Source organism: Panthera leo, chromosome B1 (assembly GCF_018350215.1).
Source record: "Panthera leo isolate Ple1 chromosome B1, P.leo_Ple1_pat1.1, whole genome shotgun sequence".
NCBI lineage: Eukaryota > Metazoa > Chordata > Mammalia > Carnivora > Felidae > Panthera > Panthera leo.
The window spans coordinates 101,634,208-101,661,527 of record NC_056682.1 but is presented as its reverse complement, the minus strand read 5'-3'; the positions used below and the strand labels follow the sequence as shown (position 1 = coordinate 101,661,527).

Below are 27,320 nucleotides of genomic sequence, written 5' to 3'. Positions count from 1 at the left end.
CTGTGCTGACAGCTTGGAGCCTGGAGCCTGCTTTGGATTCTGTGTCTCCCCCTCTCTCTGCCCCTTCCCTGCTCACACTCTGTCTCTGTCTCTGTCTCTGTCTCTGTCTCTCCAAAAAAAAAAAAAAAATTAAAAAATAAATAAAAATAAATAAAATACACCTAAAAAAAGCGGGGGCACATGGGTGGCTCAGTTGGTTAAGTGTCCAGCTTCAGCTCAGGTCATGATCTCATGGTTCATGGGTTCAAGCCCTGCATTGGGCTCTCTGCTGTCACCAGAGAGCCCACTTCAGATCCTCTGTGCCCCTGTCTCTCTGCCCCTCCCGAACTCACACTTTTTCTCTCTCTCTCAAAAATAAATAAACGTTAAAAAAATATATCCACGTAAGAGACTCTTAAATACAAAGAACAAACTGAGGGTTGATGGGGGTGGGTTAAATGGGTGACGAGCATTAAGGAAGGGCACTCTTTGGGATGAGCACTGGGTGTCATATATAAGAGATGAGTCACGGGGTTCTATTCCTGAAGCCAAGATTACACTGTATATTAACTAACTTGAGAATAAAAAAAATAATAAAATAAAAAGTAAAAAAAAAAATTTGCTTTAATGCAAAAAAGTATATATCTACAAAAAGCATCTAGAAGCATGAGGTACTTTCTGTACTGACACTGCATGCTCTTCTGTCACTAATTGCTCTCTTGCCCTTCTGATTTACAGTTGATCACATTATTTGCTTTGTCCCCATAGCATGTTTAACTTAAACAATTACACAACATGTACTAATTAACAGGATGATAGAGGCTTCTGTAAAGTAAATTTCACTCTGTCCGTCATGTGACTTTCCTGCTTCCCTCCTTGGTGTGCTATTTCATGTTCATAAATCTGACCTTTCTTTCAGTTCAGAGTGAGGAAATTCAAGTCTGAGGGAATTTTAAACGTTTAAACATGTTCTTTCTCTTTCTCTTTTTTTAATTAAGAAAAGATACATAAAATGAACCTGATTTCATGTTTTCTCTTTTTACAATCAGTTTCCAGAGGAGACAGAACTGGACCTTTTGTCAGTAACCATTGAAGGTCCCTCCCATTACTCATCAAACAGTGAAGGATCATATTCTGTGTTCAGCTCTTCCAAAACTCCAGGAGGCTTTTCAACAGGCATTCCTTTCCAACCTGAAGAGGGCCGACGGGATGACAGTTTGTCTTCCACTAGTGAAGATTCTGAGAAGGATGAAAAGGATGAAGATCATGAGAGGGAAAGGTTTTATATTTACAGGAAACCCTCGTAAGTAGCCTTTTTGTTTTGAGATGCTTATGCAGTATTTCAGAGTTTAGAACTGATCTTTAAAGCATTATGTGTAACTATTAACTTTTATAGAAAAAAATCTTAATTTGCCTCGCCAGAGTGAGACTAAGAGACATATCTGTGGCTTACTAATGTAATTTAGCTCCATGTGGCATAATTTTTTCTTTCCCTATTCTTCAGTCTTTTAATAAAATCAGGAAAGTAACATTTTACAATTTTCAAATACGAAATCTCCTTGAAAATGTAGACTATATTTCATACACCAATATTTAGACACCTTAATAGCAGTGATGCTGTCTGTGTCATCAGCACCTAGCATGTTGCTCAGCACATGATAGTTACTGAGTGCGTCGTTGCTGAATAAAATGTGACTCCATCAAACTTAGGAAAATCTTCAATAGTATGAACTAGTTGAGTTGTATGTATGAATTTATAAAATAGTAAAATTTATTTACAGACTGTTGCTCACGTAAGATATTGGAAAATAGTTTGTTGAAAATTTTTTCGATTTAATACAGTGTAATGATCAGTTTTCTTTCTCTAGACATACATCCCGTAAAAAGGCAACAGGTTTCGCCGCTGTTCATCAACTATTTACAGAACGCTGGCCCACAGCTCCAGTCAACCGAAGTCTTAGTGGCACAGCTACAGAGAGAAATATTGACTTTGAACTTGATATACGTGTTGAAATTGATAGTGGAAAATGTGTGCTACACCCAACTACCCTTCTACAAGAACATGACGATATAAGTTTGAGAAGGTAAGAAATTGGTCAGAAAACGGTACGTGTAATTTCATTTGTTAGAAATACTATTTATATATCACTGAATTACAACAAACTTTCCACCCATGTCCCAAAATGCAGATTTAAAGAGTGGATTTAATCATACCTGCAAAGTTTGAGTGGTTATTTGTATAATATACTATTTCTTTAAACAAGTGTATAAAATTTTCTGGCAACTGGAAATGGATGTCAGATTTAGATTCTAGCAATTTAACTAAAAGAATTGTATCTTTGGAATTCTTGTATTGTGCACATTTCTATTATAAAGACAAGTGCAGTACACTGAGATATCTTGGTTATTCAGAATTTTGATGAATTCAAATAGAGATAAAGATTGGGAAACAGTGGCACAGAGGCCTCAGTATACTGGACTGTCATTTAGGATATAACTGCAGCTTTACCATTTGTTTCCATCATTAAAAAAATGGTGGTATAAATAGGCTTAAGATTAGATTATTTTTTCTTGAATTTTTTCCTTTGCTTTTCTTTGACCTAATCTAAAAAGGAGCTAAAGAGGCACGCACCTGGCTGGCTCAGTCAGTTGAACATCCAGCTCTTGACTTTGGCTCAGGTCATGATCTCAAGAGTCGTGAAATCAAGCCCCATGTCGGGCTCTGCACTGGACATGGAGCCTGCTTAAGATTCTCTCTTTCTCGCCCTCTGCCCCTCTCCCCTGCTTGTACTCTCCCTCACTCTCTCTCTTTCTTAAAAAATAAATAAATAAAAACTGAAGAAAATAACAATTGAAGGGATGGGGAGGAGGTAGAAATGTAGATTTTTAAAAAAGGGCAGAATGCTGACAGTTGTTGAAGCTGGAGCCTTAGGGGTTCACTGTACCATTCTGTTTACTTTTTGAATTTTTCATAATAAAAGATTTTTAGGGGCACCCGGCTGGCTCAGTCATTAGGGCATGCAACTCTTGATCTTGGCATTGTGAATTTGAGCCCCACATTGGGTGTAGAGATTACGTTAAAAAAAAAAATTTTTTTAATGGTCTATTTGTCTAAGGAGGGTTTTATAAAATGAATAAAATGAGAAGATGAAAAGGCACTTACACAATTGAATTCCTACAAATGTAGTAGTAATGATAAGAATGTTAATTTGTTATAATAAATTGCCGATATTCAGCTGTTTTTACCTACGTAAAGGGCAATTTCATTTGCCTCAGCCTGCTATGTTCATGTGAAACAATTGCGGCCTCAGGAAAGAATAAAGATAACTCCCCTATGTAGTTATGGAAAATACAACATAAACATCATCCATGCAAGGCATTAACCAGTTTAGCTAGAGATGCTAATAAGCTTTACTTTTTCAACTTTATTAATGAAGGATTACATTCCACTTACTGTATAAATAAAAGTTTGATTTTAAACAAAAGGAGATAAATGTCCTTTTTAAAAAAGATAAAATATTTTTCTGTTTATAGGAGTTATGATAGAAGTTCCAGGAGCTTAGATCAAGATTCTCCTTCAAAAAAGAAGAAGTTTCAAACTAATTATGCTTCTACTACCCATTTAATGACTGGCAAGAAAGTGCCATCATCTCTACAGACAAAACCTAGTGACTTAGAAACAACAGTATTTTACATTCCTGGAGTTGATGTAAAGGTAAAAACCTAAAAGTCTAGGTTGTATTATATGCATCATTAATTATCTTTATATTCTAATATTAATATATCATTTATTAATGTTAATTATATTAATATTAATATGTAATTTCTATCCGTCTAGGGTTAGCTTATTCTTAGTGGTGTTCATTTTCTATCATACACATTCTTCCTTTACCGAGTATATTAACATGAAACTTCATTTTTCTCGATGCAGCTATATTCTGAACATAAGAACATCTAAATTATAGGTTGCCACTTCTTTTATAGATCTTTTCCATTAAATTTTGGCAGTAAAAAGTTACTTTTTTATACAGTGAATATTGTATAAACCTTTACTGAACCTTTCCAAGTCCAACTTAATTAAACATCTATTTTTTAGATTCTAGAATTATAGAATGCTGTCACATTAAGCTAGAAAAGAATTTATTATCTGGGATGACTTTTTAAATTTTAAATGAAAAAAAGTTAAGAATCTTACTAGCATCATAACATTTACTTGTAAAATGGGTCTTCTGACTGCTGGATTGGTGTTCTTTCTTCCTCATTTTTCTACATTTGTTGGTTTTCTTCATCTGGATTATTTTAATTTTGAAAGTTTATCTGTCTTCATACAGTTGCATTACAATTCCAAGACACTAAAGACTGACTCACCTAATGCCTCCAGAGGATCTTCCTTGCCAAGAACACTCTCTAAAGAGTCCAAGCTGTATGGTATGAAAGATAGTGCATCATCTCCTCCTTCTCCTCCTTTACCCTGCACTGTCCAGAGCAAGACTAACACCTTACTTCCTCCCCAACCCCCACCTATTCCCTCAGGTATTTCAGGAAAATATACCTTATTTTTAGTTTTTTTTTTGTAACTTTTTGATCATCACCTATTTGCTCTATTGAGAATTTCTTTCAAGTGTACGTGTTTAAGAAAAAAGGACATAGATTTGCCAATAACGACTGTATAAAATTCATATATGGAAATGTGGCCTAACTACTTTTGGATATTTTTCAAATTGATACTACCTTAGAATATCAGTGTTAAAAAAAATTTAATATACTAAATAGTTTAACTTTTATACACGCACACACATACACACACACACACACACACACACACACACAAATGTATTTAGAAAAAATTTTCTGCAGTTAATATGTGGGAGCTTATGATTTAGATGGAAACATTAAACTTACACATTTAAGACAAAGTACATTGGTCTTAACCACATTTATTATCTATTTTTGCATAATAAATGATCCCAAATCTGGTGGCTTTTAACCTCCAACACAGTTTGTGTGGATCAGAAATTCAGCAGCAGTTTGGCTGGTAAAGTCATTTGTGACATTGCAGTCAAGGTGTTGGCTAAGTCTGCAGTCGTCAGAATGCTTGACTAGGTCTGGAAAATCTGCTTCCATCACTTCCCATTCACATGGCAGGCAAGCTGGTGCTTTCGTACCTCCCCACTTGGGCCTGTCCACTGGGCTGCTTCAGTGTTCTCATAACAAGGGAGCCAACTTCCTTCAAAAGGAGTGACCTCGAAGAGAACGTGACTGAAGATGCAATACCTTTTATGGCCTAGCCTCAGAAGTCACAAACCATCACTTCCACAATATCTTGTTGATCATACAGGTCAGCCCTATTCACTGTGGGAGAGAACTACACAAGGGCATGAATGCCAGGAGGCAAGAACCACCGGCAGCTATTTTGGAATCTGGCTATCACACCACATGAATACCTCAAATATACATTAGAATTTCCAAAACAAAAATTAAAATTAAAAAATAAAAAAAAAAGGAATATCAGACAATTATTTGAAGATGTTTCGTTTGAGAGATGGAACTTGATACGTAAATCCTTTAAAATAGCCAGTAGTCATGATAATCATATTTTTTATATCCCTTTTCAATTGACAGGGAACATCTATGCCCATTTAAGTGCAGGACAAATAATATTATTCCCATTTTATAAATGAGGAAAGCTCAGGTTCACAGAAGTTGAACTGCTTTGCTAGGTTTACAAAATTGATGTATGTTGGGGGTAGAAACCTAAGCCAAAGTTAACTAAGTCTTAGTTAGCTATTATACTCATCTGCTGACACAGAATATTTGTTATGTAGGAGGAAAGAGATGGCAGTCCATGTAGGGGAGCATTATAAGTATCTATAAGCTAAAAACAGAAGAACATAGGAAAGCCTGAAAACAACATTTTTCTTCACTTACCACAAAATATTGTTAGTCAACACTCTCTATATCTTCTTAAGTGGACAAAATAATGCTAAATGAAATACTAAGCAAAGCATAAACTTGAAAAATTGAACCAAAATTTGTGACCTAGAGCAAGCAGGAGTAACTGTGGTATTATGTGCATCATTAGTTATCTTTATATCCTAATATTAATATATCATTTCTATCAATCTGCTATTTTTATTGCATTCTTGTATGGTTTATGTATAAGGTGCTTCACCTGATGAAACTGTCCTGTAGTTCTAATTTCTCATAGAATTATTGTATGTTTTATGGGAACTATTAAATTCACCTCACATTTGTAAATGTTCTAGCCAAAGGAAAAGGAAGTGGAGGAGTCAAAACAGCCAAACTGTACGCTTGGGTAGCACTTCAGTCATTGCCAGAAGAAATGGTTATTAGTCCCTGCCTATTAGATTTTCTGGAAAAAGCTCTAGAAACTATCCCAATCACACCAATTGAAAGGAATTATACAAGTAAGTATTCTCTTTATACATTTACTTCTCAATCACTTATATTTTAAAAATTCTATTACTTAGAAGAATTTTTAGTGCTATTATGTATTATTATATACTCTATTCAGTGATCATGAATTACAGAACTGAAAAAGAACTTGAGAAATCATCTAGTCCTCATTTACAAATAAAGAAATTAGGTCTTGGTGAGGTTATATGATTTTCCCATGGCCACAGCTAGTTAATGACAAAATTAACATCCTTAATTCCTACATTAGATTCTCTCTTGGACTGGAAACTTCTTGAGGGCAAATACTTAATTTTCTCCGAACAGTGTTATAACAGGAATTGGAATTTGGAGAAACAAGCAAGAGGTTTGAATAGGGAAACATTTGTAGAATGATGGGCCACAGAAGCAAGTTTCTGTGTGTTCATATCCCTGATCTCAGTACTAGCATAAGAGAAAAGATCTTTTAGTAAATAGTTTGCCCTTGCCCTAATAATAAAACTAAATATTTTAACAGCTGTCAGTTCACAAGATGAAGATATGGGACATTTTGAAATACCTGATCCTATGGAAGAATCAACAACATCATTAGTATCATCTTCAACATCTGCTTACTCTTCCTTCCCTGTAGATGTTGTGGTTTATGTACGAGTTCAGGTGATATACTTCATTTATTCCTTTTTGTTTTAAAGAAAAATGTTTTTCTTAAGTTTATTTGAATATTTCCAATATTATTTTCCTTAAAGTTTCCTTAATCTTGGTTCATGGACCTTTAGTATATCTATCAGGGCCTAGAGATTGACATATGGGAAGTTTATATACAATTTTATATGTGTATTAACTTTTCTGCTGGGCTATCAAATCTTAGATTTCACACTGTTATGGCAAAAATAAAAATGTTTACATTAAACCTCCTTTTTTACAGCATTTTATTCCTTTTTTTGTTAGGACACCTGTATTTCTTGCCATTATGGTCCTTTTGGGGCAAATATAAAGTGTAATTGAGATATAAGTCACATAATAGTACCTTTGTTAGATTTTTGCTAAGTTATGGAATTTTTATTTAGTATTTTATTATAAAATACAGTCTTATCAGTAGGCCTTTGGGAGTATATATTAGTATCTGATTGAGTCCATTTATTAAAGAGGACTTGAAAACCACTTGTAACCAAACCTCGGGATTTTTTTTTTTTTTTTTTTTTTTAGTTTATTTATTTTGAGAGAGGGAGAGGGCAAGCAAATGGGGAGAGGGGCAGAGAGAAGGAGAGAGAGAATCCCAAGCACATTCTGCACTGTCTGTGCAGAGTCCAGTGTGGGGCTCAAACCCACAAACCCATGAGATCCCGACCTGAGCCGAAACAAAGAGACGGACGCTTAATCGACTGACTCACCCAGGTGCCCCCAAACTTCAGGATTTAGTTAACCTTCAATTAAAACCTGATAATCTCAAGAATAAAAGAAACTGATGGCCATCTGTTCAAACTATTTTCTACAACAGCAATTTGGCCAAACGGGCTTCAGTCTGATCTTCTGGAGTTTTGCATTAGTCTTTTGAAAATATGATGAAAACATGTAACGGGTGACAGCTAGAGAGTTTATACAACTTCTGTTACTACAACAGCTTTTTAAAAATTTTAGTATAAGAGGAATTATTTCCTTTAAAAAACTTAATTATGAACAAGTATAATATGAACACAGACACCTTTAAATGTTTTGAATTACCTAAATGTCTAAATATGTATCACTCAGAGGTACCTCCTCAAATATTTAGATTTTTTTAAATGCCATTTTATTAATACATTTTGGTTAATATATCATGTATCTGTTTGATAAAGGCTAGGACATTAAACACAAAATCCTTTTGTGTTTGGTATATGTGGAATGAAATGGAAATTAAATATAAATTTGGAATCCAGTATGAAATGTTTTAACTTTTCTAGTACCTAGAAACTTTTTGGTTTTCTGTGCCTTTTAGCCCTCACAGATCAAGTTTAGCTGTTTACCAGTATCAAGAGTAGAATGCATGCTGAAGCTGCCATCCCTGGACTTGGTGTTTTCTTCCAACCGAGGAGAACTAGAGACTTTAGGGACCACATATCCCACAGAGACTTTATCCCCTGGAGGTAATACTACCCAGAGTGGAACAAAGACCTCTTCAAGCAAAACTGGAATACCAGGTATAGAAACACTCTTTATTCCACTGGTGTAAAGCAAATTCTACTTTTTAAACAAACATTTTACTAGTAATTAGTATGTATTTCTAAAAAATAAATTTGGAAAAGGAGAATATTTGAGAATTAGAGTATATACGGAAAAAATACAGAGATCAAAGTTTTTTAGTCTATTTAGTACTAATATATTTAGTATATTTTGGTACAAGTGAATGACAATTGAGTAACATTTTTGATTGGCTTGGAGGTATACACTCCAAGCACTATGAAATAACTCATGTTATTATACATCTAAGTACTTCTGAATGTTTTATGTTATGCTCTATTTTTACATTTAAGAGTAATCAGTGTTGCAAATGGAAAGTAAGAGATGTAGTTATCTTGCAAGAATTGATCACAGTGAAATAAAATTGTATGAGGTAGTGTGTATACACACACACACACACACACACACACACACACACACACATTTAATGGTAAATTTTGTTGCCTGACTCAAATGTCCACTTTATGAAAGGTTTTGTTTTTAAGACAGAACCTATGATTTCCTGGTGAGACACTTACTGTTCACTAATATATTAAAGCTGTCATTTCTGCCCTAAAAATCATACATCACATATGCAAATCATAAAGATTTTATTCTTAAGAGACTACAATGAATGCAATGGACACTTATGAATAAGAGAACTATCATTAAAACAATGGTTCATAACCAGGGGTGATTTTGCCCCCAGAGGATATTTGACAATGTCAAAAGACACTGGAGAAATGGCAAAGCATTTGGTTGCTGTGTGAATCTTTGAAAGTTTCACCATAAAATAGGAAAACAAAAGTTAATATTTTAGAAATAACTTTTGCTAATGTGGTTGCCCACTGTCATACTTAGCTCCAAAATATTGCTGCTAGAATTGTGTTGCAGTCAACAAAATATTGGATTGGTAGTGTCCATTTTTGTAAACCTATTTTTTGATTATAAAATTAACTCTTTCATTATAAGAATACAGAAAACAGAAGAGTGCTAAAAATGAAGATAATAATATCCTTTTATAATAAATAACCAGTATTATCACTTCCTACTTACTTTCCAGCATTTTTATAGATAGTCTTCTTCCTAGGAGAAATTTAAATATGAAGTCTTCTGCTATGTATCTTTTAAAAACTTAAAATACAGATTTTCCCAAATTATTAAATATTCATATGTAAATAACTTTAATGATTGCATGATATTCCGTCATTTTGATCACATATTTGAGACTCCCTGGGCTTTTTGTTTTCTATTTTGTAAGTAATATTGAGATGAATATCTTTGTATATAAGTTAACATCCTTAGGATAAATTCTTAAAAGTGTAACTCCTGAAAGAGAGTAGACATTTTTAAAGCTTTTGATATGTTTTTCTCTTCTTAAATATAAAGATTTATATTTTATTTTATTAAAAAAATTTTTTTTAATCTTTATTTTTGAGAGAGAGAGAGAGAGAGTGAGCGGGGGAGGAACAGAGAGAGGGAGACACAGAATCTGAAGCAGGCTTCAGGCTCCGAGCTGTCAGCACCAAGCCCAATGCAGGGCTCAAACTCACAAACTGTGAGATCATGACCTGAGCTGAAGTCAGACGCTTAACTGACTGAGCCACCCAGGCGCCCCAAGATTTATATTTTAAACATAAGATTTAAATATATCTTCAATATAAAAGATTTAAATATATCTTAAATATAAGATTTATGCATCCTCACCACAGTGTGTGTAGACACCAAGTTCACTGTATTCTTCCCAACATTATACTTTAAATTTATTTTTAATTATTGGTTAATGTGATGGACTAAAAATGGGATTTTATTATGTCTTATTACTTTATTGGCTAATGAGGGAGGGGGATAAATATGCCTATGTCCATTTCTCTGTTGGGATATTCACATTTTTTCATAATGACAAAATGTCACAAAGTATTGATACTTAAATTATTATAACAGTATATATGTGCTGTGCTAGGCATATGTAGTGAAAAGAATATGAAATGAGTGACTATTTGTTATGCCCACATTTTGATTCTTGAGAAGGTAAAGAAAAATGAAGTAGCATCCCTCATTTTATCATCATAAAACATGCAGGAAGGAATGATGATGAGAATAAATGTATGAGAAGTATAGGTTATGACAGTATCCATTCTTTCAGAGGGTCTTTGTTGAACTTTACTGGGGTCTGGCTAAGTGCTACGTTGGATATATGGTAGTGAACCTCACTAGCAGATATGTCCCTGCTAATGTGGAACATAAGTTGAATTTGGAGAAACAGATAATAAGCAGACAAGCATATTTTAAGTGGAAATGGGAAGTCGGCGAGTATCAATTAGCCAAGCAGAGAGCTGGGGTTATGAACACTTTAGGTAGAGAATACAAAATCCATGAGGCAAGAAAGAATTTGGCAAGTTTAAAAAATGAAAACAAAAATACAAGTGTAAGTAGAGTGTGGCAAACAAAAGGTGGACTGGCTTTTGAAAAAGATTTTAAAGAGGTAAGAAACAGCCAGATCTTGTGGGGAAGCCATTGAAGAGTTAAGCAGGAAAGTACATGTGATTCTGATTTATGCCTTTAGAACACTAGAGTGGCTACAGTGTGAGAGCTGATTGGAGGAGAACAAGAGTAGAAGGAAGCAGGGAGAACAGTTGGCCATTTCAGCAGTCCAGAACTGATTATTGCTTAGCCTAGAGTAATAATAGTGAAATAAGGGAGATGGACAGTCTTGATAAATGCTCTCAGACATAGTAATGATATGGTGATAAATTGTATGATAGGGAGTTAGAAGTGGGAAGGATGACAAATAACCCCCAGGTTTCTGGTTGAGCTGTTTGCTTGGAAATGTCACTTATTGGAGATGGGAGACCCTGGAAGAAAAACAGATTGGAGATAAAGATCAAGAGTTCAGTTTCGGACATGATAAGATTTAAATGCCTGTGACACATTCTAGTAGGATGTCAAGTAACCAGTTGCAATATGAATTCAAAGGAGGTCTATATATTTTGGAGAAACACATTTCAGAATTATCAGCAAAATCATATAATGTTCTATTCAGATGCTTTACTCATATTTTGTACATTTAAAGCGTATTTTGAATTAGCGTATCCACCCATGGTAAGTGTTGCCAGTGAGGCTTTCTCAGGGAAAAGAGACCTTTAACTTTCTGCATTTGTGTACCTTACTCTATTTCCACTGCTTGATACTGAAATGTGGACTCTAGTTATATGATTTGGACTTTTTACAGTTCTCCTCCCCCTTTGTTTAGCCTCAACTGTTTTGTACCTCTTCCACTGCCTGCTTCCAGTGGAACAAAGGAGAAAAGTAACAGGAAACCATGGAGTTGGCCAAAACATATGTATAAATGTTTCAAAGATGAACAGACTATTCAACCCTGGTTTATAGAATAAATTAATTGCAAAGTACATCTAAGTCTTTATTTTCATTTCAAGGATTTAAATATATTGATCAGTTAATAATGTTTGAGTATTTCCATTTTAATTTCAAGTCTTGTTTGGTTCATAAGAATGTATTAAGTGACAGGCTTTTAAATTTTTCTGTGGCTTGTAATTTTTGCATTTCTTGTGTTCACTACAGGTTCATCAGGACTAGGCAGCCCTCTTGGCAGAAGTCGACACAGTAGTAGTCAGTCAGATCTAACCAGTTCCAGCAGTAGTTCATCTGGTTTGAGCTTCACTGCATGCATGTCTGATTTTTCCCTTTATGTATTTCATCCATATGGAGCAGGGAAACAAAAAACTGCTGTTTCTGGGCTGACTCCTGGATCAGGAGGACTAGGTATACTTAGAGTGTTTGCATCTTTTTTAATTTAAAGCAACTTTTTTTTTTAATGTTTATTTATTTTTGAGAGAGTGACAGACAGTGAGTGGGGGAGGGGCAGAGAGAGAGGGAGACACAGAATCTGAAGCAGGCTCTAGGCTCTGAGCTGCCAGCACAGAGCCTGACACAGGGCTCGAACCCACAAACCACAAGATCATGACCTGAGCCGAAGTCAGACGCTCAACAGACTGAGCTACCCAGCTGCACCTATAGCACCTTTTCAAGCTTGGATCTTTTCAGAAATCATAACACCTTTAATAATGCATATAAAACAAGATCAGAAAGTTTATTTTTCTTGTTGCTATCTATTCTGGCTCTACATAATAAGTAGAATATAAAATAAATAGTTTAGATGATTATACAAGAATTTTAAAACTCTGAGTATTTCATAAGTGCTATATGCAGCACAATAATCTTTTGATTTAAAAGGATATTTATGTTATTTAAATTTTTAAATGTTTTGCCAAATCATTATTCGTATAAGAAATTGTATTATACAAACAGTAAATTTTTTAAGTGTGTGCATCACATTTGTCAATTTAAACTGAAACCCTTCTCCTCCTCCCCTTCCTCCTCCTCCTCCCCTTCCTCCTCCTCCTCCCCTTCCTCCTCCTCCTCCTCCCCTTCCTCCTCCTCCTCCTCCCCTTCCTCCTCCTCCTCCTCCTCCTCCTCCTCCTCCTCCTCCTCCTCCTGGTCATTATTTAACCAACTTAAATTTCACTGTCATTTTGAAGTGCAGATTTGGCATGCCTGGATGACTCAGTCAGTTAAGCTTCCAACTTCCTCAGGTCATAATCTCACAGTTGATGGGTTCAAGCCCTGCATCAAGCTCTGTGCTGTGCTGTGACAGCTCATTCTGTCTCCATCTCTGTCTGCCCCTCTCCTCGCACTCTGTCTCTCTCTAAGATAAATAAACATTTATTTATTTATTAAACATGTTTAATTAAAATGAAGATTTATCACTAAAAATGTAAGAGACATTGATATTAGTGAATTTCTCTTGATTTACTTAGATAACAAAAACATATTCTCCATGTCAAGTCTTGCTTTTATTGGAGAAGGGTTGTGAAAATCATCACTATTGTTCATGGGCTTGAAACTATTAAACAACTGTCAAGAATGCTCATTAGATCATTCTTAAACTTTTACCTCACTTCAAATGATTTTAATTGACGGTATATTCCAGTGTATTAGATAATTTCATATAACTAGATAGTTGTATGTATGTATATGTACATGTATATTTGTGTGTGTGTGCTGTGTTTTTTTATTTTTTAAAGGGAATGTGGATGAAGAACCCACTTCAGTCACTGGTCGAAAAGACTCACTCAGTATAAACCTTGAATTTGTAAAAGTGAGTTTGTCTCGGATAAGGCGTTCAGGAGGTGCCTCATTTTTTGAAAGTCAGTCTGTAAGCAAGTCTGCAAGCAAAATGGACACTACACTAATCAATATATCTGGTACCTAACTTTATAGTTTTTTAATTAAAATACTGTTTTTCAGAATTAAGTAAGGGCCTCCTTTTTTTTTTACAATGTTTAAATATTAAATATATTTAATAATATTAAGGTTTTAGTGATATAGGATTTAAATTTTTTTTTCAACGTTTTTATTTATTTTTGGGACAGAGACAGACAGAGCATGAACGGGGGAGGGGCAGAGAGAGAGGGAGACACAGAATCGGAAACAGGCTCCAGGCTCCGAGCCATCAGCCCAGAGCCTGACGTGGGGCTCGAACTCACGGACCGCGAGATCGTGACCTGGCTGAAGTCGGACGCTTAACCGACTGCGCCACCCAGGCGCCCCAGTGATGTAGGATTTAAAGGAGAGGAATAACAGTCAAGCCTAATGTACTATCTCAGTCTAAGTAATCAATGTTAGGAATATGATATCTAGATAAATGCATAGAAATACCACCCAAAGGCCAATATATGCCTAATTATCACTGAAAATCACTTCTTTTCTTCACTTCTCTAACATGAATTGGTAAAATTTCTGACTTATTAGTTTAAATTAATTTTCTGATTGTAAATCCTTAAAACAGTAATGAAGGATGAGGGGTAAATAATTTTTACTTGGTTTCATAAGATCTTAAGTTGTATGCATGTATATTGCTAGCTTTGTCACTAGCTATATACCTATGGGCAAATCACTTGTACGTTTTCTTTATATTGTGATTTGAGTATTTAAAATTAAATGCATATGGAATATTTTGAAGAATTTGGAGTACTACGTTAATGAAAACGTTTAAAGTTAACTGCAGAAATATAGTAAGTATACTTTAACCCAATATTCATTCAACAAACATACATTGAGCCTATATTTAACAGTGAACTTGTGCAAGGCACTCTGCTCAACGATTCAGGGTACGTGCATGAATAGGCAAGGTCTTATAAGTAGAAAAATAAATGACACTGTCATGGGATTAATGCTGTAATGGAGGTTTATATAAAAAGGAGGAAAAAATAGTTTTATTTAAGAGATCAGACAATGCTTCACAAAAGAAATGATATTTGGGCCAGATTTTCAAAATTATGTAGGAAAATTCTTGGCTATAGTCACGTGTTATGTAATGGTACAAAAGCATCAGAAAGTATGCTTTTGGATCATACTTTGGTTCACCGAAGCAAAACACAGGCGTAACTGTACATTTAACTGGTTGTATGGTTGAATGTCCAGGAGGAGAGAGGAATTGGCTAGAGGTAAAGCTGGCAAAATAGACCAGGACTAGATTGTAGGGGGCTCAGATACCAGGCTAAAAGAACAAGGTTCTGATCCTTTGGGCAATGAGAAGCCATTAGAGGTTTTTAAGAAAAAGGTTGACAGCATTGTGTTTAAAGATGACAGTACTGTATTATACATTTAAAAATCTGTGAAGACAGATCTCATTTTAAGTGTTCTTACCACACAAAAAAATTGTATGTGGATTATAAAATAAACATGTTTTCATTAAAAAAAAAAAAGTGGGAAGATGCTTCAGATTGGTGTTTTGAAAAGAGAGTTGACAGTAGCATGAAAAATGGAAAGATGCTTGCAAAGGCTGTTGAAATAGACCAAGCAATAGGGGATAAAGCTCTGAACCGTGACAGTAAAAAAAGAAGAGGGAATGATTTTAAGAGAACTATAAGAGAATCTACATGCTTGAGGACAAACTGTGTAAGGAGCGATAGAGAAGACAGGGATGCCTCAAGCTTTTAGCTTAGGTGACAGAAGGGGCAGTGGACCATCATTAACTTAGAAAGTAAGGAAGTGCCTAATAGGACATTTAGGTGGGAGAGTCTGGTAGACAACTGGCTGATTGGCTGTGTGGATACGGACTTGGGGTGAGACAGAAATATTAGATTTGGGAGACACTGGTGTGTAAATCCTACAGAAGCTATGCAGAGGAACAGAAGAGCACGCAAAGCAGGAGCAACAGAATGCTCAGAGCAGAACCCCAAGAGGTGGCCATCAGAAGAATGCTTTCAGACTGACAAGTCTAAAAGGAAAATAGTAGTTCTTGCCACACACTGTTTAGTTTGCAACTAATTTTGAGGAAATTTGTATCCCCTGCCCATCCTGATTATTCAATTTCCATATTTGAGAAGAGCTCTTTGTTAAAGTTGAAAGCTGTCAATAAGTCTGATCTTTAGAACCTCTCAGAATTTCATGATAAAGTGATAAAAGAATTTCAATTTGCCCTCACTTCAAAAAAGGAAATGGAATAATGTAAGAATGTGCTATTTTAATCATTTGTGCAAGAACAAATATCACTTACTAATCATACCATGTAACTTATTTTGATATTTCATTAATTAGTTGTGTAACATGTCATGTTATGCTTACCATGTGAAAAGACTTTTAAAGTTTTGGAAATCTGTTCTAACAGATTTTATTTATTTCTTCATCAGCTGTCTGCGATATAGGATCTGCCTCCTTTAAATATGATATGCGTCGACTCAGTGAAATTCTGGCATTTCCAAGAGCCTGGTATAGGAGAAGTATTGCAAGACGCTTATTCCTTGGAGACCAAACTATAAATTTGCCAAGTAAGCTTGTTATGTAACTGTAATTATACTTAGGTTGCTTTTAATTATGATTACAATAATAACAAGAACCTCGGATTGATAACCCAAGTTTTGTTAAGTTGTACAACAACTTGTTAAGTTGCACCATGCAATTCATTCACCCACTGAATAAATGTCTAATGAGCGCCTCTAATGTGCTAACTAACCATTGGGGATACATTAGTACTGGAGATCACAAAAAGCTTGCCCTTTCAGAGATTACATTCAGCTGACTTATATTCTGCAATTATTCTGTAATCTTTGTAAAATCTAGAAATGCAGAAATACATTTAACCATCCAAGTTAATCTGGTTAGTTAAGCATGAAAAACAAAATGTTGGGGACATGTTACCATATTGCCTGCATTTTTTCTCTAGGACTTACATATTGTTGTACTAGTATAGTGTGTAAGTGAAAGGTAGAGTTGGCATGATACAGTAGAAAATATTAGAAATCCAGGTCTGAGTCTATTCCCTCATCTATAAAATGGACCTGTCTTGCCCTTTTCATGAGTTTCTGTAAGAATTAAATAATAACTTGCTGGAAGGTATTTTGCAAACCATAAATTACTGTACAGTTACCAAATAAAGAACTAGAAGGCATATATAATTATAAATGGTGGAGTGGTGAAATTTCTTATTTTATAAGATGGAGACTCTACCCTGGTTAATTCTATATCTGTTTTCCACTTTTCTAATAGCATCTGGCCCAGGGACACCTGATTCCATTGAAGGGGTAAGCCAACATCTTTCCCCAGAATCATCAAGAAAAGCTTACTGCAGGACTTGGGAGCAGCCTAGTCAGTCAGCCTCCTTCACCCACATGCCTCAGTCACCTAACGTATTCAATGAACATATGACAAACAGCACCATGTCACCAGGGACAGCAGCACAGAGCCTAAAGTCCCCAGCTTCCATAAGATCAAGGAGCGTGTCTGATTCTTCAGTTCCCCGAAGAGGTAACACTGCTCTCTTTGTTATCAGTATCCCCACCCAATGCCCCCAATATAAAAATCTTAATTCATTACTCTCAGATTTTTGCCTCAACTGTAGAAAAATACACTCTTGCAGACTTTTATGGAAGATGATTGTGGTTGGGGGGCGGGGGGTGGAATACCCAAACAAAACAACAAACACTTCAAAGTATTTGCCAGCAGAAGAGGTAGGTGGATGGCTAGTAGTTTTGAGAGAGGAATGAGCATATTGTTAGTTTGCTCCACATTGTACCCTTATTCTTAGAAGTAAAACCAACTGGGGCACCTGGGTGGCTCAGTCTGTTAAGCATCCAACTTTGGCTCAAGTCTTGATCTTGCAGTTTGTGAATTCGATCCCTGCACTGACAGCGCAGATCCTGCTTAAGACTCTCACTCTTCCTCTCTCTCTGCCCCTCCTCTACTTGGATGTGCACACTCTCTCTCTAAATAAATAAGTAAACTAAAAAAAAAAAAAAAAGTAATACCAACCTACAGTGTTGTTAAAGATGTCTGATATTGAAAATGTTAATCTTTGGTATTTATTCATTCAGTCATTCTTTTTATTCAGCCACTGTTTCTTGAACTCTTTTATATGTTCAGCACTGTTTATGTCTTAACATATAAAAGTGATGTAGTTCATGTCACAAGCTTAGAGTATGATGAGTAAATGAAGGATTCAAGATACACACTGAGCCCACAGGAACCCAGAAGACAGGTGCCTCAGCAGGTGTCTGCATTTCAGAATAGTCCCTGCCTTCAGGTCCTCTATTTGGCAGCAGCACCTTCTGATTTTCTCCTTTGTTAAGCAAATCTGAGGGTGATGATCTGTGCTGCTGTATCCCACGCACATCAGAATTTCTTCATAGAAAATGGAGATCATACGGAACTTTATGAGCTTTCAAGAAGTAAGACTATCAGCTCTTACTGAACACTCATTCAGTAAATGGTAGCTAGTATTTTAGAGGCATTGTGACAGATATTAAATGTTAGGTTTTAATTCAGAATACCATATTTTTATTTTGGGGATTATAGTGATAAGAGTGATAATTTTTAATTGTCCATGCATCTATGTGAATGAATATGCTTTTGATTTTTCTATTTTTAGATTCACTTTCAAAAACATCAACTCCTTTTAACAAATCAAACAAAGCAGCAAGCCAACAAGGGACCCCATGGGAAACATTGGTCGTGTTTGCCATCAACTTGAAGCAATTAAATGTTCAAATGAATATGAGTAATGTAATGGGAAATACAACGTAAGCTATTCAGATAAAAGGAAAATTAATCATTAGTTGTAATTTTTCTTATATTGTAGTAAAGCAATTTAAAACCTTTTTAATACTGAAATGTTTGAGATAGTAAAGACAGTAGAAAAAAGATGTAAATTGCTTTATCCTGAAAGTGGCCTTATCAAAGATACGTAATCTAAAACAACATGGAATATGTATTCTAAAAAGAGAAAATTATAGTGTAATTTGCTAGGTAAAAAAGCTTTATCATCAATATTAATATTCAAACATTTACCACAATTTTTATAAGAAATGTATTGTTTTGTCAAACTTTTTAAAATCCTCTAACTCCTGTTTTAATTCATGACACTGAAAGCTTAATAACCCTTTTTCTTTTTTTCAGGTGGACAACTAGTGGTTTGAAGAGTCAGGGCCGTCTGTCAGTAGGAAGTAATCGAGATCGAGAGATAAGCATGTCTGTTGGTCTGGGAAGATCACAGTTAGATTCTAAAGGAGGAGTAGTGGGAGGGACCATAGATGTCAATGCTTTGGAGATGGTTGGTATGTTGAAATTTTACAACTGAAAACAAGTTTTTTAAAATTGATTTTGGTATTTCCCAGGAGGCATTTCTGTGAAAAGTAATTATTGTTTCTATTTTAGCTCATATTTCTGAACATCCAAATCAGCAACCCAGTCACAAAATTCAGATTACTATGGGTTCTACAGAAGCTCGTGTTGATTACATGGGCTCAAGTATCCTCATGGGTATCTTCAGTAATGCTGATCTCAAGCTTCAGGATGAATGGAAAGTAAATCTGTACAATACACTGGATTCAAGCATGACTGATAAGAGGTATTTAGTAAAATGTTACTTTTTGAACACTTTATAGGACTGCTCCTAACATGTTTTCTCTCATCCAGTTAGAAAACACAAACAATTCACTTTTCTTGTAAAATGATTTTCTATTATGCAACAATATGAATGAAAAAGCTGGGTGGGTGAAGAAGGGAATTTGGTTTTTGTTTTGTTTGTTGTTTTTTTAGCTGTTTTGTATAAGATATATGATACTCTGTTTTATGCTTTAGTGAAATATTTGTCCATGGAGATCTGAAGTGGGATATTTTCCAAGTAATGATATCAAGATCAACTACACCGGACCTGATAAAAATAGGAATGAAGCTCCAGGAATTTTTCACACAACAGTTTGACACCAGCAAACGAGCTCTGTCTACCTGGGGACCTGTTCCATATCTTCCACCTAAGACAATGACAAATAACTTAGAGAAAAGTTCACAAGAACAATGTAAGAATTAGAACTAAGCCTTTATATATGCTTTATCTTTCACTAAAAGTTGTGTTACAATTTTAATTTAATATATATACTACCTATATATCATACTTACAAAGTGGTTCATATGCTTTTTATTCTATTCACTCAGCAAAGTACCTGATTTCCTGCCCATCGATGGAATTAAAGTCCATCATTTGGGAAGTCATCATTTATTATCTCCTCCCCCCTGCCAAACTCACCCATAACCATACCCACTCCATGCTCCTGAATACTAACTATGACAATACTATGTTCTGGTTTAGAGCTTGGGCTGTGTAATCAGAATGTCTAAGTTTGGATTTATTAGATGTGTCATATTAGGCAGATATTCACTCAGTAATTCAATCAGCAAATCAGCTATGTTCTTAAGCACGGTTTTAGGCATAGGAGATCTACTAGTAGACAAAGTTCCTACCCACATAAAACTTTGTTCTAATGGGAGAGATAGACCATAGTTAATTTACTAACTTGGTAATTTCAGGTAGAAAGACATGCTGAAAAAGCAGGGAAAAGAGATAAAGAATTCTAGTGTGTGAGGCTAGCTAGTGTAGAAAGGGGGTTCAGAGAAGCCTTTTCTGAAGTGAAAGATCTAGACTAGAAAGATCTCTTCTGGGAAAGAGAGTTGTACGCATAGGGGCCTACTGAAGAGTGCAAAGCTCCTACAGAAGAAAGTTGGCTTATTTGAGGATGATTAAGGTGGCTACTTTGTTGGAACAAAGTGAGCAAGCAGGAGAATGTTGGACATGAATGGCCACATTCATAAGATTTTTAATATGATGGATAGCTCCATTGGAAAGTTCTGACAGATTTGATATTTGATTTACTTTTTCTTAAACTTTTTTTAAAAGGATATTTTATTTATTTGAAAGAGTGAGAAAATGAGATTCCCAGGTAGGCTCTGGGCTGTGGATAAGGGGCTCGATCTCACAAACTGTGAGATCATGACCTAAGGCGAAACCAAGAAAGAGTTGGATGCTCAACTAACCCCTTAAAATACTCCTTTTTAGAGCACCCCTTAAAATACTCCTTTTTAGAGAATCATTCTGGCTGCTGTGTAGAGAATAGACTATAGGTGGTTAAGAGTGGAAGTAGGGACCATCGCAGTAATTACCATTACCATTATTGGACACATAGTAAGGAGACCATTGGAAGAGTTCAGGCAACAAATGATGGTGGCTTTAACTAGAGAGAGGTAAAAGTGGTGAAAAGTAGTCAGAATCAGGATAATTTTAAATAATATTTTAGGGGCGCCTGGGTGGCTCACTTGGTTGAGCATCTGACTCTTGGTTTTGGCTCAGAGCATGATCTTCCCGTTTGTGAAATTAAACCCTATGTAAGGCTCTGCACTGAGAGCATGGAACCTGCTTGGGATTCTCTCTCTCCCTATCCCCCACTCAAGCATGTGCACTTTTTCTCTCTCTCAAAATAAACTTAAAATATAATTTTTTATAATCACAGAAGCAGTACATATGCACTGGAAAAGTCTGGAAAATAAATACAAGCAAAAAATAGAAACCTCACATTCCATCCAAAAATCAACACTCTGAACAGTTTATATGCTTTCAGATAATTTTCTATGAACCTATATACACATGTACTTTTTACCAAAATATTGTTCATACTGTTTCGTAACCTTTTCTAATGAACAATATCCAGTTTTCATTTTGCTAATTATCTTCTCTAGCCTTCTGAGGGCTATATATGTATACTGGTTTGGACAAATCAGTTGTAATATCGGTGTGTGTATGTATGTATGTATGTATGTATGTATGTATACACATACACACACACATATATATAAAATTCAAGATCCCAATTTAAATCTGGTTATGTTCCTTTACTCTCTTTTAAATCAGCATAGTCCTTTTTTTTATGACCTGACTTGTTGAAGAGACTTGGCCAATTTTCCTACAGAATATCCTTCTAGATTTTTTTTTTCAGTTGTTTCCTTGTGGTTTCATTTATCTTGTTCCTCTCGTTTCTGTATTTCCTTTAAACTAGAATTGGTGTCAGGTACATTACAAATTAGAGAGATGTTCCCCAAAATGCCTGGCCTGGATTCTTCAAAAAAGTCCTTGTCATGGAAAACAACCCAGGCATAGGGAATTGTTTTAAAGGAAACTAAAGACACATACCAACTAAATACAATGTATGATCCTTGGTTGGATCTGGAATGAGAGTTGTGGAAAACAATCAAAAAGGACATTATTGGGATAAGTCAGAAATATAACTAGTGCTTCTCAAACTTTAATGTGCATCTGAAACACCTGGAGATCTCATTAAAGTGAAGATTCTGATACATTAGGAACAAGGTGGACTTAAGAGTCTCCATTTCTAGGAGGTGCCTGGGTGGTTCAGTCGGTTAAGCATCCAACTTAGGCTCAGGTCATGATCTCGCGGTCCGTGAGTTCGGGCTCTGTGCTGACAGCTCAGAGCCTGGAGCCTGTTTCAGATTCTGTGTCTCCCTCTCTCTCTGACCCTCCCCCCGTTCATGCTCTGTCTCTCTCTGTCTCAAAAATAAATAAACGGTAAAAAAAAATTTTTTTTTTAAATAAAAAAAAAAAGTCTGTTTCTAATAAGCTGCCACATGATGCTGATGCTGCTGGTCCTGAGGCCACTTGAGTAGCAAGTGTATAAGAGAATTTTAAAAAATCAGGAGATCTGCATTTGATTTCTAGGTCTTCTAGTCACTTGTTCACTAAACCCCTCTTCTTCATTGAAAAGAATATAGATGAAATACCTAATTTACAGAATTATTGTGAGAATTGTATAAAATTTCATGCAAGTACTTTGTAAATCATGAATCATTATAGAAATGTTAGTTGTAATTATTATTAGCAAGTTACTACTTTTCTTAATTCTATCCTTCCTTATGAGCATCTTTTCCCAGACTATATTTTTATCAGCTTCTGCTTAATGTTAGCCAGGTGTTGGATTGTTTTCATCCCTTACCTGCATCACTTCAGCTGTAGAAAATAGCCACCTGCTGCCTTTCCACCTGCCATTCAGGATGTTTGAGAGGCACTTGAGGATAAGTGGTTTTTGGTTTTCTTGCAGTGCTTGATGCAGCTCATCATCGACATTGGCCTGGAGTATTGAAGGTGGTATCGGGATGCCACATATCCTTATTTCAGATTCCATTACCAGAAAATGGAATGCAGTTTGGAGGATCAATGAGCTTACATGGAAATCATATGACACTAGCTTGTTTTCATGGTCCAAATTTCCGTTCAAAATCCTGGGCCCTTTTTCACTTAGAAGAACCAAATATTGCTTTTTGGACTGAAGCTCAGAAAATCTGGGAAGATGGTAAATGGACACATTTGTAACTTTTACCTTTTCTTATGATTAACTTTTACCTTTCTGATATGAATATAAACGACAGAATAATTTTGCTTTCTTGTATCTTTTGTATGTTTTTCTTATATTACTGAAGTCCAACCCTGTTTGTTCTCATGTACTTGACATGTCAAGGAGTTCATTGCCAATGTGTCAATATAGTCTGGGACATGCTTAAGCACTTACTTCTGAACTTGCCATCTTATTCTGTTTCTTAAGCAATTAAAGTTTCTGCACTGTGTCTGGCCACAGTCATAATAAGTTATTGTAAATTTTTCTTATAAAAACATGATAAAAGACACATGGTGGTAGTTTAAGGAAACTGTCAGTCAAAACTATTATAAAACTTTTATGGGTAAGGCTATGCTTTTACCTCTATTTACAGTGATAAACCTCCTTCCTTTTAGCTTTAATTTCCTAATCTGTGGTTTCTTAATAATAAAGAAAAAATGGTTGATGCTCATCATCTTACTGGGGACAAATCAAGTTATAACTAAAAGAAAGAAAACCTATTTGTGATTTTTTTTTCTCACTTACTCTTCAGTTTTACACTCTTTCTTACTTATGTATGAGTTAGCTAAGTCTATTGCTCTAAAGCCACAACTATTTTCTTGCATCTAAATATAGCTTGTTAACATTAAGAAACCTTTTTTTTCTTCTAGGGTCTAGTGATCATTCTACATATATTGTACAAACGCTAGATTTTCATCTGGGCCATAACACCATGGTTACCAAACCATGTGGTGCTTTGGAAAGTCCTATGGCAACAATAACTAAGATAACAAGGCGTCGCCATGAGAATCCACCCCATGGAGTAGCAAGTGTGAAAGAATGGTTCAATTATGTTACAGCCACAAGAAATGAAGGTTAAAAGTTTATTTCTTTAAAGAGATTTGTTTTCTCTATTTGGAGCCCTGTTACCTGTTACCTTTAGAATTTAATTAGAGGGAGAATTTTCATTTATTTTAAATCAGTTTCATTTTATTCCTGATGACATAAGTACTAATGTTGTACATGATTCACCACCCTGGTTGTGCAACATCTCAAAAACTAGACACTATTTTAGATGTAAGAAAACATTCAAAAATAAAGTTGGTTTAAATAAATGAAGTTTATTATAGTTAAAATATTTTTGTAGTGATGCTAAATATCAGAGGTTTGGTAAAGTTATTACACAACTAAGTAATACAATGCCACAAACTTAAGGTTTGGGATGGTTGGTATAAAATGAAGCTAAATAATAATATTCCTATGAAATAAGTTTAAAAAGAGCACTTTTGGTGAATTTTTCCATTTGATTAGAATCACCAATCTTGTGATAATGTGGTCAGGAAAATTCTTATTTTGTGGTTGTTTTTGTGTTCAAGTTTATAGTACTGGCTTTTACCAATCATGTCATCTGTCCTGGAAAGGTGACTAGATTCAGACCCGTGAAGACTTGAATGTTGTACAGAAATAACCATCTTTCAAAACTGTAAAGATGACTTAAGTCCCATTGAAAAAGTTACTATGGAATAGGTCATCCCAGGGGTTAGAGACTGTTGAAAATAATCTGAGAAGAAAAGGATAAGGAAGTAAATTAGAAGATTATGTATGTATTGACTATTCTGTATGGACTATTCTATCTTCCAATAGAATTTTTGGAGGAGGGAGTTCTTTTTGGCTGGTATACCATGTTGGGGCTATTAGCAAACTTCACTGCTACCTATATACCTAAAAAATTATTAACTTTTATAAGAAAACCATAGCACATATGTTGGAGAAAATCAGAACTTCTACCTGATTTCAAAGTCAGGAACATATTTAATTGCAAATTCTCTTAAGAGTAAAGTATTCACAATATGAATGAAACTCATATGTGGAATTTAAGAAACAAAACAGAAGAACATAGGGAAAGGGAAGGAAAAATAAGATTAAAAACAGAGAGTGGGGGCAAACCATAAGAGATTCTTAAATACAGAGAACAAACTGAGTGTTGCTGAAGGGGAGGTGGGTGGGTGATGGGCATTAAGGAGGGCGCTTGTTGCGATGCACACTGGGTGTTTTATGTAAGTGATGAATCACTGGGTTCTACTCCTGAAACCGGTACTACACTGTATGTTAACTAACTTGAATTTAAATAAATAATGTACTCTTAAAAAAATGAGTAAGGTATTCAATCTATGGAGAATTCTGAGCTTAATTAAACTCTTAAATTTAAACATGAATTTAGTTAAAAATAATATTCATTTTAATGTTTGAGAAATAAAAACAAAATATATTAGACTTATCCAAAGTCATGTTATAAAGCTTTAGTCATGAGAACAGTGATAGAATCACTATATATATATATATATATATATACACACTATATATGTGTATGTGTATGTATATACATATGTAAATAAAACTGTACATATATAAACATATTACTATATTTGTAAATATAAACAAATAGATAATAAATATATTTAAATAGATAAATATATTTAAATAGACCAAAGCTTTATATGGCTCTATTTTTAAAAATGTGAATCATTATTTTCCAGTTTCTAAAATGATAAAAATTCTGTGAAAATTATATGCTTATCAATGTCTACTGGTTTAATTTGATTCCTTTTGTCTTTATTATTATCCACGTAGAGCTAAACTTGCTTCGTAATGTTGATGCTAATAATACTGAGAATAGTACTACAGTGAAGAATTCTAGTTTGTTGAGTGGATTCAGAGGAGGTTCTAGCTACAATCATGAAACAGAGACTATCTTTGCTTTACCAAGGATGCAGCTTGAATTTAAATCCATTCATGTTCAAGAGCCACAAGAACCTTCATTACAGGGTATGTTGAAAAATAGTTTCTAAAGTTACTAAGAAAATTCTAAAGGAACTTCAGATTACTGTGTTCACACAGGTTGTGTAATAATATAGTGTAATGAAATTGATTTGCTTAGTCAAATTTTCTTATCAGCTATATGACTTCTGGAAAATGATTTAATCCATTTGTACCTCTTTCTCTTTCGGAAAATGGGGAGTAATAACAGGACCTCATTCATAGGGTTTTTATGAGGAATAAATGGTACATATTTGGAAAGTGCTTAGTAAATTATCATCATTTGTAAGTCACATACAGAAACTACTCATTTCTCTGTAGTTGCATTTAAATGGATTCATTTATATGAACCCATGTAAAATCCCTTATTAAGAGAAAGGGACTTCTTTCGTTAAGTCTTTTACTATAGAACTTTGCCATTGCAGATGCCAACCTGAAGCCGAAGGTAGAATGCAGTGTGGTGACAGAGTTCACTGATCACATTTGTGTGACTATGGATGCTGAGCTCATCATGTTCCTTCATGATTTAGTGTCAGCTTACCTTAAAGAAAAAGAAAAAGGTGGGTAGCATATTCTTTTTTCTTTCTTTCAAGCTTCAGGAAAGGCAGTTGTCAGTGCCATTTATATGGATTTTTATGGTCTAATGATAAAATGACTGGAATGTGTCTCCGTCCTTTATGAGTTGTATGTATCAATGAAATATATTGGTAAAACTGTGTGACAGACTATCTACTATGTACATGACACTCAGTAAAAATATACCTCACACTGAATGGTGTTTTATTACTTTACCAAATGTTTCCATATAAGCTATGTACATTATCAGGCCTTGTAGGAGAATCAAAGAAAGAAAGAAGAGAAAGAACATTTCTTTGAGGAAACACTGCTAGTCAAAGTGAAATGGCTAAAGAAACAACTACATAATAAAGTAGCATGAGTTATAAACATAATTGGGAAAACTCAATTAAGTAGATAAGTCTGTTTAGAATTCAGAGAACATTATCTTTTTAGAAATAAATTATTTAGACCTCATTGGTGGGGTTTTGTTTTTATGAGCTAGCTAATATTGGTTTACTCACTGGAAACTTACATGTTTGTCCATTAAGAAACAAATGGCAGGGCGCCTGGATGGCTCAATCGGTTAGGCATCCAACTTCGGCTCAGGTCAGTATCTCACAA

At 34.9% G+C, this 27,320-nt stretch overlaps 1 protein-coding gene and 1 long non-coding RNA gene across 16 annotated transcripts in view; one reads left to right on the top strand and one right to left on the bottom strand.

Annotated features, from left to right (window-relative positions):
* KIAA1109 (KIAA1109 ortholog) overlaps positions 1 to 27,320 on the top strand; it is a 215,874-nt gene that overhangs the window by 182,818 nt on the left and 5,736 nt on the right. For 12 of the 13 annotated variants that reach the window (XM_042935583.1, XM_042935582.1, XM_042935584.1 and 9 more), the window contains 19 exons: positions 1,029 to 1,282; positions 1,848 to 2,063; positions 3,514 to 3,694; positions 4,311 to 4,512; positions 6,246 to 6,407; positions 6,911 to 7,050; positions 8,369 to 8,570; positions 12,172 to 12,372; positions 13,695 to 13,874; positions 16,305 to 16,442; positions 17,161 to 17,418; positions 18,539 to 18,689; positions 19,066 to 19,223; positions 19,324 to 19,516; positions 19,750 to 19,967; positions 23,052 to 23,303; positions 23,996 to 24,199; positions 25,956 to 26,150; positions 26,567 to 26,701. In XM_042935583.1, the coding sequence (XP_042791517.1) occupies positions 1,029 to 1,282; positions 1,848 to 2,063; positions 3,514 to 3,694; positions 4,311 to 4,512; positions 6,246 to 6,407; positions 6,911 to 7,050; positions 8,369 to 8,570; positions 12,172 to 12,372; positions 13,695 to 13,874; positions 16,305 to 16,442; positions 17,161 to 17,418; positions 18,539 to 18,689; positions 19,066 to 19,223; positions 19,324 to 19,516; positions 19,750 to 19,967; positions 23,052 to 23,303; positions 23,996 to 24,199; positions 25,956 to 26,150; positions 26,567 to 26,701 (3,640 nt within the window). The remainder of the gene's footprint in view (positions 1 to 1,028; positions 1,283 to 1,847; positions 2,064 to 3,513; positions 3,695 to 4,310; positions 4,513 to 6,245; positions 6,408 to 6,910; positions 7,051 to 8,368; positions 8,571 to 12,171; positions 12,373 to 13,694; positions 13,875 to 16,304; positions 16,443 to 17,160; positions 17,419 to 18,538; positions 18,690 to 19,065; positions 19,224 to 19,323; positions 19,517 to 19,749; positions 19,968 to 23,051; positions 23,304 to 23,995; positions 24,200 to 25,955; positions 26,151 to 26,566; positions 26,702 to 27,320) is intronic. The other variant, XM_042935592.1, reaches the window with a different exon arrangement.
* Positions 1,146 to 27,320, bottom strand: LOC122217897. 3 transcript variants are annotated; one of them, XR_006201736.1, is made up of 4 exons: positions 27,232 to 27,320; positions 26,575 to 26,682; positions 22,947 to 23,292; positions 1,146 to 1,218 (listed from the first exon to the last, which is right to left on the bottom strand). It is a non-coding gene; the product is annotated as an uncharacterized LOC122217897 (long non-coding RNA). The 3 variants fall into 3 exon arrangements; XR_006201737.1 differs by lacking the exon at positions 1,146 to 1,218 and adding an exon at positions 19,847 to 19,922; XR_006201738.1 differs by lacking the exons at positions 1,146 to 1,218; positions 22,947 to 23,292 and adding an exon at positions 24,733 to 24,885.